The sequence below is a fragment of the Apteryx rowi genome, unplaced genomic scaffold, assembly GCF_003343035.1.
Source record: "Apteryx rowi isolate R43461 unplaced genomic scaffold, aptRow1 scaffold_39, whole genome shotgun sequence".
In the NCBI taxonomy this organism is placed as follows: domain Eukaryota; kingdom Metazoa; phylum Chordata; class Aves; order Apterygiformes; family Apterygidae; genus Apteryx; species Apteryx rowi.
Genome location: NW_020450418.1, coordinates 2,345,679 through 2,359,175, shown reverse-complemented (window position 1 = coordinate 2,359,175; position 13,497 = coordinate 2,345,679). Strand labels below are relative to the sequence as shown.

At 62.9% G+C, this 13,497-nt stretch overlaps 1 protein-coding gene across 1 annotated transcript in view; it reads left to right on the top strand.

Annotated features, from left to right (window-relative positions):
• The first annotated feature begins 11 nt into the window (after positions 1–11).
• SGIP1 (SH3 domain GRB2 like endophilin interacting protein 1) overlaps positions 12–13,497 on the top strand; it is a 19,440-nt gene continuing 5,954 nt past the window's right edge. The window contains exons 1-15 of the mRNA XM_026074488.1: positions 12–212; positions 2,150–2,206; positions 2,622–2,676; positions 3,200–3,375; positions 4,214–4,225; positions 4,636–4,647; positions 4,825–4,849; positions 5,179–5,254; positions 6,142–6,227; positions 7,428–7,520; positions 8,062–8,136; positions 8,963–9,364; positions 10,999–11,120; positions 11,536–11,662; positions 13,412–13,471. Of these exons, the coding sequence (XP_025930273.1) occupies positions 12–212; positions 2,150–2,206; positions 2,622–2,676; positions 3,200–3,375; positions 4,214–4,225; positions 4,636–4,647; positions 4,825–4,849; positions 5,179–5,254; positions 6,142–6,227; positions 7,428–7,520; positions 8,062–8,136; positions 8,963–9,364; positions 10,999–11,120; positions 11,536–11,662; positions 13,412–13,471 (1,579 nt within the window). The remainder of the gene's footprint in view (positions 213–2,149; positions 2,207–2,621; positions 2,677–3,199; positions 3,376–4,213; positions 4,226–4,635; positions 4,648–4,824; positions 4,850–5,178; positions 5,255–6,141; positions 6,228–7,427; positions 7,521–8,061; positions 8,137–8,962; positions 9,365–10,998; positions 11,121–11,535; positions 11,663–13,411; positions 13,472–13,497) is intronic.

Genomic DNA, 13,497 nt, shown 5'->3' with positions numbered 1-13,497 from the left:
GGGGGAAGCCGATGCCAAACGTGCCGCGAAGGGACCGAACCCGATATGTTATCGGCGCCGGTCGCTCCCGAATCGGGGGGCTGGAGGGGGGCGAGGGCGAGGGCCGGGACCCCCCCGAGGAGATGCTTCCCCCAGCCGCGCGCCGGGGCTCGGCGCTAACGCRGCTCCCGTCTCTCGCTCTTTGCAGGGGGTCGCCGGACAGGGACGGACTCGTAAGTACCCGCAGCGCCCGGCTCGCGGCGCTCCGCCAGCGCTGCCTTCTGCGGCGCCCGTCAAAAGCCTCCGCACACCAACATCAGCATTYGGTGGTTGCTCTCTATTTAATATAGAAAATAAGCTTCTAAAGCCCGTTTTACTAAGAGGCTGTTTTTAAAACAATAACATGAGGTTTTCTACAAAATTAGCATAATGAAAATAGCAGCAATGCAGAAACCATGATTGAGATTATTTTTATACATACATATATATATATATATATATACACACACACGTATGCGTGTGCATGTGTATCCCCTTGACAAATTCTGCATGAAAAGAGGTCAGCTGTGATGCTAAAATAGCTGCTTCCCCATCCTTGTTTTCACTTATGATGCTTGAGTTGGATCAGATTTTCTGCGCCAGGGGTTAGTCTAAAATTGCTGAACAGAGCCCCTGTTTTCAATATCTGTTTTGGTTTTCTATATTAAATTGAAGATGAGAGAATAGTTGTTTTTGAACTATTGCTGCTTTTATTTACGGCTTCAGCTCCAAATGCCCCTGCTAGACCTGGGTGGGGGAAGGAGCGTGTCTCCTCTGGCCACCTGATTTCAGGCTTGTGAAGAAGCGCGTGGGTTCGGGCTCTGCCGTGTGCCACGAAGGGAAGTTGCGTTCGGGCTTTAGGCGCTCGCGCTGAGAGCAAAAATCCGAGCCGCGTTTGGGAGGCAAAAACTGGGCTGCCGAACTGCTGCTCCGGAGGTACCTTCCTGCACCATCCGGCCCAGGACGCTTGGCTTYGGGCCAGCCCTGCGATCGTAAGCCGTTCGGCACTGGCTGCTGAGAAATAGCAATTAAAAACGTTAAGAGTACGCGGCTCAGGCAGTGCTTTAACCCGGGCTCTAGGCAGCAGGGGAAAGAAAAGAAAAATGCAACTTTCCACGTGGCACAAAACTGCACTGGATAAATCCGTCTCCTCTAACGTCCATCCTCATCTGTCATTTTGCGCTTTTGTTATTTTTATTTATTCGTGTCTTAGCTGCTCGTAGCCCCCTTCCCTGTCGTCCTCACGCCGATGTTTTGGGGCTGTTTCTCCTCTCCTGCCTCCGCCCGGCAGGGGGCTTTGCCACCTTGGCTTCTCCGGGCACTTTGCCTTTTAACCCCTCCGCCGGGAAGGACGGAGCCTCCGGCGCTCCGGAGCGCTAGAAGAAGGCGAAACGCAACGTYTTGGCGTGCCGAAGCCGCCGCGCGTGCCGGAGGCGGGGGAGCGGGGAGCCGGCAACGTGGGCGCTCGGCGCAGCTCTCGCGCCGCGCACGCGCCCCCGGCAGAAAGGGGAGGGAGAAACGCGGCACGGAAACGGAGCTTGGCGTGAAGCTTCAAAAGGGTTGTTTAAAAAAAAAAGTGAGTAATTTTTGCTTTTCAAGCCAGAAAACGGGGACCGTTAGGTTCTGCCAGCTGGTTGTATACGCGTTTAATACCAATGGAGTCTCGAACAAATGGGCTTGAACAAAAACCCCGCTCTAGCAACCCAAGCGGAGCTGGATTCCCTGATTTAGGTGCCCAGGTTTCAAAGCCCGACCTGTACCAGCCGTGCACGTTGGCTTCTCAGCTCTGTTCCCTGGCTGAGACGTCCCGGGCGCTTGTAGCACGGGGGTTTTATGAAGGTTTTTTTCTTTTTTTTTTTCCCTCTCTCGGAAGGATCATCAGACTATTTTTGCTAGCCTTTTATCTACATGTGCGTTGACTTTTTTCAATGAATCTGGGCAGAAACGCCGTCACCCGGCGGCGTTCTCACCCGAACGCGCTGCTGATGTCGCTGTCCTCCAGAAAAGCTCCCGCGCCGCCGCGAGCTGCCGTTCGAGTAACGCCCGCGCGCCCCAACGCCACGGGCGATGCGTCCCCTGGCCCCCRTGCCTTAACTTAACCCTTGGAAATYTGTTTTCGAATGTGTTGCAGAAGAAAACCAACGGCGCCCCGAATGGCTTTTACGCGGAGATCGACTGGGACAGATACGTAAGTGCCGGGGGCTCTCTCGGGCCGCGTGCAGGCGTYGCGCTCAGCAATCCCGTCGCCGCTCCGTTCTCACCCCATTAAAATTAAGATTTCACCGTGAAAAGCATGCAAAGGTGGGGTAAACCCTACCACGCAGCTCATGCATGCAGCAAATGCTCTTTTCTACTGTTATTTTCCCTTTGCTCCAACATGCATTGTGCTGGAGCAGCAACCTACCCGGAGCGGCAGGATGTTAAACTGGGGGGAAAAAACGGGGTTGCAGCGACTTTTGCAAGCGCTTTCCCGCGTGGAGGCCGCACGCTCAGGGTCCCGTGCGCCAGGTCCCGGGGTCTCCCTCCGCGCGGCGCCCGGCCCCGGGGCTCGCCGGCCCCCGAGCACGCCGCGCCGCTCCTGAGCTCTCCTTTTCCTGCTGCAGAAYTCGCCCGAGCTGGACGAGGAGGGCTACAGCATCCGGCCGGAGGAACCGGGCTATATCCTTTACGCTGCCTTTGCCTCGCCGCTCGCAAGCCCCCGGCTGAGCAGTGGCTTGCAGGAAGGTCACTGATTACTATTTATTATTATTACTATTATTATTACTATTATTATTACTATTATTATTACTATTATTATTACTATTATTATTACTATTATTATTACTATTATTATTACTATTATTATTCCCCTCTTTTATTTTCCTTTGGGCTGTTATCCTGTAGCTAAAACTGACTCCCAAGGAAAATTATCCAGGGCAATTAAAGCAGCAGGCATCTCTAATTGCCCCGGCTCTGTCTGGGTGCGCGGTGGGGGGAAACGTGGGCRCCCCGCTGCTGTTTGCCCCCAAGCTGCTCCTGCCCTTGCACGCTTGGGGCGAATAACCGAGGAATATCCAACCGAGGACTATCCACCGCCCGCGCCGCTGCGGGAGGCGCGGTGCCGGCCCTCGGCGGCGTTCCCGGCGCCGCCTGGAGCGCTCCGGGATGCTGCGGCGCCCCGCGTTCCTTAACTGCGCCCCACGCACCAAAGGGAAGCACTTCTACTCCTCGAGCGAGTCCGAGGAGGAGGAGGAGGCGCACAAGAAGTTCAACATCAAGATCAAGCCCTTGCAGGCGAAGGACGTGCTCAAGAGCGCCGCCACCGTGGACGAGCTGAAGGCGTCGATCGGCAACATCGCCCTCTCGCCGTCCCCCGTGGTGAGCGCCCGGCTACCCCGCTCGGGCGAATCCGGGTCCGGCTCGCTCGATGCCGCGAGCGGGTCTCCGCTTTTCCGGTTCGTAACCGACCCCCTCCCCCTCGCGTCGGGAGCCCCGGGGACGCGGACGCAGCCCCGCGCCCCCGGATTTCAGGGCAATCTTGCAAAAAGCGACCTCGTGTCCCCCCCCACACACACGCCAGCAAACAGCTCAAGAGCCCTTAAGCAGCTGTCGAATAACCGCGCTTGAATCCGAGCGGCCCCGAGTGCCTTATTTTTCATTCTTGGCGATGAAACGCGGGAATAACTTTGCAGYGATACACGAGCTTTAGGCTGGTGCCGTTTTCTTGCACCTGCCTTTTTAAAGAGGGGGGGGGAGGAAAAGAAAGTGATTCCACCAAATGTGTGTTTTGCTAATTATGGAGAGCGATTCTTTCGCGGTTTTAACCGCGTGCCCGCTCGCCGTCCTCCGCGGTTCTCTGTTCCGGCGGAGGAGCAGCACCGCTTCCGTGCAGGGCAGCTCCGTTAAACGGCCCGCTGCAATACCTTGGCACGTGCTCACGCCGGCGTAGAAGGAAAATAAGGCCAAATGCTCCTTTCCAGCCCGTTTGCACGTGGCGGTTGCTCGAAAGGGGGTTTCGCTGCGCCCGGGTAGCTCAGTGGGAGTGATGCGCAGCGGCCGACGCGACCCGCTGYGCGCGGGCTGCTCCCCGCCTTGCTGCCTGCTTCGCCGTCGTGCTCTGCTGCTGCTCTGCACGGGCGCAGATCTTCTGCTCCTGCGTTACCCCTTTATAGAAAACACCTGATTTTTCTCACTTTGTTTTTCTGCCTTCTCTTAGAGGAAAAGTCCGGTAAGAAATAAGCTTTTTTTATCTTCTGTAATTTTTTTTTAAACAAAGACTTTGCTCCTGTTTTGCTGTTTTGCTGCCTAAGTTTTCGTTTGCACAGTCCCGGTTTTGCATGTCTCTAGAAGTGAAAAGCAAAACGCGGTGAACAAATGCTCCCGTTGGGGAAGGCACGACGCTTGCTGTTCTCCTTCTCCCTCGGGTTTAACCCAAAGTAGCTTAAACAAGAGCTATGTCCTCTTTACCTTAAGTGTGTGTAGTTGGGGGGGGGGTTTGCTGTGGTTTGCACGGGGAAGTCGCTGCAGGGGCGAGACGTGCTCCCGCTAGACGTGCCGCCCGCCCCGTCCCGTCCCGTCCCGTCCCCACGTCCCGCTCTGACTCGGTGTCTCTGCTCTCTCCCCTCCCGCCGGCCGCAGAGGCGCAGCCCGGTAAGGACCCTTCTCCTCGCGGTTTTCCAAAGCCGGGCTCGGGGCCGGGCTCGGGCGAGCTCGTCGGCATGCAAAACGCCCCCGCCGCCGTCCCCAAAGCGGGAGCTGGCGGGACGCGGTGGCAGCGGTGCCGTCCCCCGYGCCGCCCTCACCTCCTCTCTCTTCTCCTCCTCCCAGGGCACCATCAAGAGGAACCTCTCCAGTAAGTACGCTCCGCGGGGACGGCGAGGGCTCTGGCGGCGTTGTCTTAAAAACGTGCAGGGAAAGGGGGGAGGTAAAACTGGCTCTGGATAACAAGGAAGGCTGTCGTCACCCGAAAGCTATATATAGTAAAAAAATGCATGCGTTGCATCCTGGCATGTACTGTGCATGCGTTGCATCCTGGCATATATATATATATATATATATATATATATAGCAGGGTAGGGCAGAGGGGACGTGCTAAAAGCCGCCGGCGGGTGGGAAGTGCCGCTCCGCAGGGAGGGGAGGGATGTGCCGGGCTGCCGCTCACCACGTCCCTGTGCGCCGCAGGCGAGGAGATCGCGCGGCCCCGGCGCGCCACGCCGACACCAACACCGACGCCGGCGCCGATGCCCGACCTCGCCAGGTGAGTCCCGGCGGCGCCCGCGGGAGCCGCCCCGCGTTACGGCCGCTTGGCACGAGCCTTTATCTGCTGGCTTATTTTTTAAGGCTGTTCCCGGCACGGCAGCGTGATTCCTAAACCGCCCTTTTTCCGCGCGGCGCCGAGCGCCCGCCTGGYGCGTGCTCAGGCTGCAAAGCCGCCTGCTCCGGGCCCTGTCCGGGAGGCGAATCCAGGCGTGCGGGTGCTGGGGGTGCGATTTAGGCAGGAGCAGGGAAGCGCTGCGGAGCAGCCGGCGCCTTGCGGATAATCGCGCTGCCACTTAATGCACGACTCCTCCAGCTTCATATTCCAGACTTTAGCTACCTTGCGTGCATGAAAACGTAGCTCTGGTGTCACCCGCGGTGCCGGAGGGTCCTGCGTCTCCGCCGGGTCGGTCCCTGTGCTCAGGCACATCATGCTGACGCGGTTCTTACATGCTTAAGTTGGCGATTGTGCGTTGGTGCTGTTGCACAAAGAAAAGTATTTACTTCTCCAAACTTCCATCCTTTTTTCCATGGATACCGGGGACGGGGGCGTTGGCGTTCCTCCAGGACGCTCCTTACCCCAAAACATCCAGAACTGGGGCGCTGAATGGCAAAGGCATCGCTGGCTTTGCACAGTTTCTACACTTGCCGCCTTTTTTTTCTTTTTCTTTGCGTGAAAGCAAGCGCGTTAATTGCTGGAAGTCACCTAGTTCGGTCGATAGAGAAAACCGGGGCGTGTGTGCGTGCTGCGAGAGAATAAATATTTTGGGGAGCGAATACCCGCTGGTGGCGAGGGCAGCCGAGGGCGCGGGAGCCGTGCCGGGCGCCGGGGCTYGGCGTGCCTGGGAAACCCGCGGCGCCCACCTCCGCCTCCATGTCGTCCCGCAGCAGGAAGGTGCCGGACGACCCCGCCGCCCTCGCGCCGCTGTTCGGGCCCCCGCTGGAGTCGGCGTTCGAGGAGCACAAGCTGGAAGGTAGGGCTGCTCCGGCCGGCCTCGGGCGCCTGGGGGCAAAGCCACCCGAACGGGCGGAAAGCAGGCTTGGGAGTTGGGTTTTTTTATTATTGTTGTTATTTATTTAAGGAATTTTAATATATGCATCGGTTGCGGTCCCCAGAGTCCGGGCGTTTGCATCCTGCTCCGAGGACAGGGAGCCTGCACCTGCAGCGGCTCCTGCCCGTGCGTGCAATAAGAAGTAGTAATAATAATAATAATGATAATGATGATAATAGCAGTAATAATAATAGAGTCGGGGGGCGAGGAGAGCCGCCAGCAGCAGCGAGGCAGGCAGCCCTCTGCCGCCATCCGCGCAGCGGCTCGGCCCCGCCGCGGCCCCGGAGCAACAGCGTAATCTTGGCCGCTGACCGAACGCTCCTTCCTCTAGAGCGGGCGTTCCCTATTTTTCCAAAGGGAAAAGGTAAAACCAAAGCAGAACACGAAGGGCAGTTGATGCTGTTACRGGCGGCACGGGTTTGGGTTTGCTCAGTTCTTATCCCAATTTATATAAAAACCGGAGCAAGTGTTCAGACCAATTATTTTGAGAAAACGTGGTCTTGAGACTAGGAGAGGAACGAGCATCAAAAATGCCGACTTCCAACGGGAGCCCCCGCTGCGTGCTTGGGGCCCTGCGGACGCGGGCGGCGTGTCCCGGCGAGGCCGTYGGCTCCCGCGAGTCCGGCGGCGTTTCAGCATCGAGTTAACTTAACCGCGGGAAAACACCCCCCCGTGCCGGCGCCTTGCAGAGCAAAACGGCGCGAGGTCTCCCCGCGAGACGTGCCGGAGAGCTTTTCCCTGCGCTACGCCCAAATACGGTCTGATCTTCTCCTTTAGCACCTGGGATTTTTCCCCGGGCTCCCCAAGGCCTCTGCAATCAACCCGGCGTCACGCGGGAGGCGATCGGCCTCTGCCCGCGTCCGGCGTTGTTTTGCTCATCGGGCGCCGCGAACACCAAGCTAATTGCGTGTGCCGCTCGAACGGCCGGCGAGCTCCCAATTAGCCGCCCTCACAGAGAATTGTCTTTAATTAACACGAGTTTGGGCAAATACTTGGCTTCCCCTCTCTCGAAGCCTGGGATGGGGTTTGGGGCATCCGTGCATTCCGGTGCGTGTGAGAGACGGGTCGGTTCCCTGCTCGCCTTTGCACGCGCATGTGCACACGTTTAATGTCTCCTTCCAGCTCCCCTGGATCAGCCCGAGATCTGGGGCTCGGTGCCGCCCGCCAGCTCCAGCCTGGAGTCTCCRAAGCTGCCAAGACCTTTTCCGACTGGAAGTAAGTGACGGCGCAGGTTACCGGCCCTTCCTTCGCCGGCGGGTCAGGTTTGTTCCGGCTGCGCCGTTTGCCGTAAAAACGGCTGTTTGAGCAGTGCGGGGCTGGAGGCAGACGTGCCGCGTCCGTGTCCGCTTCCAGGAGGCCTTCGGATTCGGCCGCCCTCTGCGTCCGCTCCGCACAACCGCCGCGGTGGAGCGGCGCCGGGTTAGTTATCCGGGGGCTCTTCCGTCACCGGATGGTGAAACGCCACGAGCGCCTCGGCTGTGGCCGCGCTCGTTAACGCACGCTAATCGCCGCTGGGCAATGCAACGCTTGACGTGCCGGCGCCTGGAAAAAGGCCTGGCGGCCGCTGTCCAGCCGTGCAGCGCGTTGCGATAACCCCGCGCCCCCCCCCGCACCTCTCCTGCCCGCAAGTGAATAAATAAGCGCGATCGATCGCTCGGAGCGGAGTCCGGCCCGGGTCCCGGGCGGGCAGGGGCGATTCCCGCGGGGCTTGGGCGCCGCGCCGGGGCTGACCCCTCCTCCGCCGTCTGTCTTGCAGCACCACCGCCACTCCCGCCGAAGAACGTGCCGGCGACGCCGCCGCGGACGGGCTCCCCCGTGGCCCCGGGAATAGGTAACGGCGAGGGGCTCCGCGGTTCGCGGCCGGCCGGGGCGATGCTCCGGCAGCCCTGCAGCGACGCGTTGCAACGGCGGGACGTGGCGCGCGAGGGCGGCGGGCAGGGCTGGGGTTCGTGGGGCGCCCCGCTCGCTCGGCGTGCCGCCGTCGATGCCCCGCGGCCGCACGGGGCCAAAGACACCAGCAAAGGGAGCGTGACTCCTCCGGGCTTGCAAAGCTTTGCTGACGATTCCCGTTTCCTCGCGTGCTACGGAGCTCGGGTCGGCCGAGCGTCAACCCGGGCCGGCGCGCGATGGTCCGGCTAACGCGTAGAGCCCTAAAACAGCTTCATCCGCACCGAAACGCGCCCACCGCACGCTGCCCCGTACCGCATGCGCGTTGCCCGTGCGCTTCAGTGTGCCCAGCTGCCGCGTCAGTGTGTGTGCGTGGGAAGCCTGGAGCGCCTCCCTTCGGCATCTCCGACGGCAGCGCCGTTGCAGCGGTGCTGTTGGGATGATGCACCACGAGGGTCGATAGATGGTTACGAGCTTAGCGGGGCCAGGCCGCGAGGCGGGAGACGAGGGCGCCGTGCCGGTGGCGGCTGCTGCTGCTGCATGCCGTCTCGTGTGTGCGCACGTGTGCTGTGTGTTTCTCGGCCGAGCGCGTCTCGGTGTTTGTTGCACCTTGCTCTTCCTTGCACGTGAAGTGTGTCGCCAGCAGCTCGCGAGAAACCGATGCTTTTAACGTGCCCCCTCCTTGGAGCTCCAGGCGAGCGCAGAGCCCAGCGCAGCCTCCGCTCCCCCGGCTAACGCCGAGTTTAAAACCAAAACTGCTTTGACCGCAGGGGTTGACCAGGCGGCCGCGGAGCTCCCGGGCGCCAAACCGCCCTCCATCAATGACTTGGACAGCATTTTCGGCCCCGTGCTGTCCCCCAAGTCGGTGGCCGTGAGCGCCGAAGACAAGTGGGTCAATTTTTCGGATCAGTCCCCGGAAAGCGCGGCTCCGGCTCCGGCCGAGCCTCCGCGCCCGCCGCCCTCCCCGCTGCGCCTGGAGGAGCCGCCCCGCAAGGCCGCCGAGCAGACGCCCGCCGGGGGGGGGGACGCCGCCGCCGCCGACTCCCCCAAGGATTTCGGGCCGGGCCAAAGAGCGACGCCGCCGCCGCCCCCGCCGCCCACCTACCGCGCGGTGGTGTCGTCGCCGGGACCCGGCGCCAGCGGCAGCGGCAGCGGCACAGGCAGCCCCAGCGGTACGTCGCTCCCCCGCTCCTCCCCTTCCCTGCTCTCGTCCCGGCCCGTCGGGTCATCCCGGGCTGGCGGGACCTCGTGGACGCGGCGCCCGAGCCACCGTCCCCCACCCGCGCTCGGGGACGCCGCCGCACCGGCCCCGACGCCGCTGGCTGGCCCCGTTTCCGACGGAGTCACCCCGGGGCGGTGGGGCGCCGCGGGACGTTCCCGACGGCGGGAGGACGCTCTTCCGAGCCTCCCGCCCCTCCGCTTCGGCGCCTTGCCCGCCGGGCGCTCGCGCGAGCTCGGCTTCCGCCGAGGACGCGGCTCCTGCGCGTCCGCGCTGCGGCGGGTCTGAGGAGGCCTGCGGATGGCCRGAGGTCCGTGTGGGTCCGCTCCTCCGGGATGTTTGCTGCTCTCGGCTCGGGGCGCGTTGCCCTTGGCCGGGACTTCTTCTCCGCGGGGTGGGCCATGGCCATCCCGTGTCCGTCGTGAGCAAGGACGGAGGCGGCTCTGGCAGCGTGCGATGCTCTTGGCGCCCTGCAAAGCACCCGTGGCCACCACAGCCCCAGGGATGTCCCGTTCCCTGAAGTCAGGCTTCCCGGCGTTGCACCGGCCGGACGACCGGATCGCAGGAGCCACGAGCAGCAGGACCGGGATGAGTGCCAGAGGGAAGCAGCCGGGGCCAAGAGCCCGGCGTCGCCAGCTCCCGCGGCAGCGCTGCAGCATCTGGAAGATCCTCGTMTCCTCCCCAAGGTCCCGGCCCGGCTCTTCCTGCGTGCTTTGCAGACGGCTGGTTCCCCGGCAGGCCACGGATGGACACCTGGTCCCCATGCGGTGCCGGAGGCGGGAGAATTGGGAAACGGCGGCTTTCACTCGCCTCTGCTGCTCGCTGCACGCCGGGCTCCGAGGGACCTTCCGCGCCGGAGGAACAGACGCCTGTGCGTGAAGGGAACAGCGCGGATGAACTCCCGGCGCTTCACGGATTCRGGCCGGAACGCGTGCTCTGAGCCGGCCTTGCTCCCCCCCTGCAGCGCCGCCGGGTTGCTCGTGCTGGAGCACCGGCATTTTGCAGGGCTTTGTGGGGGGAAAAAGCCAAACCTTGGGATGCGGATGAGGCTCCCGAAGAAACGGCTCCGGCGGTGGCGGTGCGAGCGGCCGGCCGAGGTTCGCTCTCCCCAAGCAAGCCGCGCTCGCCTTGGCGTGCCGCCCTTTCAGCTTCTACAGATCCGCCTCGACACTTGCTTAATCCGAGCTATTCCCTGGAAAACTTAGTAAAAAGCAGGGAAAAACTAAAAAGCCGACTGCCCCCTCCGTGGCAGCGTGAACGAGGCACGGCACGTGCGGAGCGCGGGAGCCTGCCGGGCCCCCTCGGAAGCACCGCTTGTGCTCCGGGTTAATCCCAAGGAGTCCGACTTCGGAGCGTCGCGGGGGCGTCGCGGCTCTGGAGCGAGGCCCGGGAAGCGTTTCGGGCTCCCGAGAAGCCTTGCGAGACGCTGCCTTGCGCCGCCGGGCTGGTCCATGCCCCTCGCCGGGATGCCCCCCGTTCCCCTCGGAAGGGCTCAGGATCGTGCGGCCGCCGGCTCCCGGCGGAGGGGCCGCCGCGTTTCAGCCGGGATGGGGACGGGAACGGCGCTGACCCTCTGCTCCCTTGCAGGCGCCTCGTCGCCCGCCCGCCCCGCCACGCCGCTGGCCGCCTGCGGCACCCCGCCGCCCCCGCCGCCCCGGCCCCCGTCGCGGCCCAAGCTGCCCCCCGGCAAGCCCGCCGTCGGCGACGCGGTAGGTGCACCGCCGCCGCTCGGCGTTGGGGGTGGTGGGGGGGGGGTCGGTTGTGTCCAGCGGGTTGGGGGGGGTCCGGCGCTGGTTGCATTAAACGCATGCAGCAGCCCCCGGAGCTCCGAGCGCTTCTCCGTCCTCCATCCCGCGCGGTGCATGCCCACGCYGCCCCAATCCGCAAGGCGCCGTGCATCAGCTGCAACTTTTCGAGGCTCAGACGTGCCTCAAGCGGCCTTTTTGCTGCAAGGACGGGAATTGCTAAGCTCCCCCCGATCCCGTGGGGATGCCCGGGAGCAGCAGAGCGGGGGCGTAGAGCTGCGTGAAGGCTCCGTCCCCGAGCGAAAGCCGCTGTTTGCTTGGCGCGAGCGCTGCCGGGCCCGTTTCGCCTAACCTCTCGCTGTTCTCTGTCTCTCCGCAGTCCCGGCCCTTCAGCCCTCCCGTTCACTCCTCCAGCCCTCCGCCGGTAGCGCCGCTGGCCCGCGCCGAAAGCACTTCCTCCATCTCGTCCACCAACTCCCTGAGCGCGGCCACCACTCCCACCGTCGGTAAAAAAACGCAGCGCCGCTTTTCCTTGATCTTTCACGGATCCGAGGGTCCTTAAAAGCTCCTCTTCCTGGCGCCTTTCGGCCCGCTGGCTCGCTCTGCAGCTTCCCCTCCGCTAGCCGCAGCGGGGCGGGTCGATGCGGAGCGGGGCTGGGGCGGGTTTGGCGGGTGAGGCGCAGGCTGCTGTTAGTGGAGCTTCTCTGCCGGCGACGAACGTTCCCAAAAAGGTGAAAGACTGGCGCAGGCAGAGGCTGCTACCCCGCGGAGCGTAACGCGGAGCACGCTTCCCGCCTGGGAGCAGGGTCGAGCCAGGCTTTCGGCCGGGGACGCTCGTGTCCCGGAGGGAAGCAGGGCTGCAAGGCAGACGCTGGCGCCCAGGCAGCAATATCGCGTCTCTTTTTGCCTTAAACTCCCGTTGCCCTTTAACGCGGTAGCTGGTAGGAATAAAGGGGGTTGGAAAATTAATCCCCCCGCCTGGTTTGCTTGGGGGGGAGGGGGGAGGGAAACTTGCACTGCACCTCGAACCGCCGCTCCAGCAGCCGGAGCGACTCACGGCAAAAGCCAGAACGCCCCGAAAGGGAAAGGGGTGCCGGCGGCACGCGCTGGCAGGGCGGCGTTCCCGGCTCCTTTCCCAGCGCGCGGGAGCGGGGGCGGCCGGAGCTTCCCGCGGAGCACCGTGCCTGCCCGCCGCCGAGCCCGCTCTCGGCCGCGCGGGAAACATGCTTTGAGCCGCGGGGGGCTCCCATGGGCAGCCCCCCCCGCTCAGCTTTTTAGGGATTTTCCCTTAAAATCTGTCTTCTGGCGCGTGTTGATTTAAATAATAATAATAATAAATTCTTTTTGTTTTCCACCGGCCGATGGCGCGGGGGGCGGCGCRGGGGCGGCGCGGTGCTGCTGTGCTCCCGTGCCTGTTGCATGCGCAGCCTGCGCCAGCCGCCGCCGCGGCCGCCGTTGCAGCCAGCCCCCGGTTACTCCTCTCATTGAAGTCCTGCTGTGTGTGGTTTTTCCTTTTTTTTTTCTTTTTCTTTTTCTGTTGATGCAGCGCATTGCTTGGTTCCATCTGGGATTTGTGCTTTTTTTTCCTTTCCCTTACGTTTCTTTTGCCTCTGGTCTCGGAAGGCGGCTCCTGTAGCCGGGCTGCCCGTGGGCAGCGCAGCAGCAGCAGCGCGGGTCGGAGACGCGGGGTGCGATATCCACGAGGGGCCGGAGAGGGGGAGCGCTGCTGCTCGGTGCGTTCGGAGGCGACGGCTGCTCGACGGCGTGGAAGCCCGCTTCCCGCAGCGGTGCGAGCGCGGGCAGCGCCGGGGCAGGCCAGGTCTTGGCCAGGCACCTCCTGCCGTGCCCGCGTGTCCCCCTGCCCCTCTCCGTGTCCCCCTGCCCCTCTCCGTGTCCCCAGTGCAGCCCCCCTCTCCCCGACGCTTTGCTGCCGCTCGGCTTTGCCCCCGTGCAGAACGCGCGTTGCAGCCCCTGCCGCTCGCCGACCCCTTTCTGCGCCGCGGGGCCGTCGCTGAGGATGGCAAGGACAAGGTGCATCGCATATTATCGCCCTAGAGCGGAGAGGAAAAACCAAAAAAAGCCCCTTTCCCCGCGGGCAGAAACGCTCTCGCCCCCGGCTGCCGCGGCTTTGCTTCCCGCACGCTCGCCCCGCTGCCGCCCGCCGCGCCGTCCGCGTCCTGCTCCGTGACTCACTGTGTCCTTCTCTCTCCCTCTCCCGGTCCTTCCCCGTCCCGCTTCACCTCGCGGCCACCCAGAGAATGAGCAGCCTTCCCTCGTTTGGTTTGACCGAGGAAAGTTTTATTTGACTTTCGAAGGTAAGTAGCGCACAGCATAGCGGCCC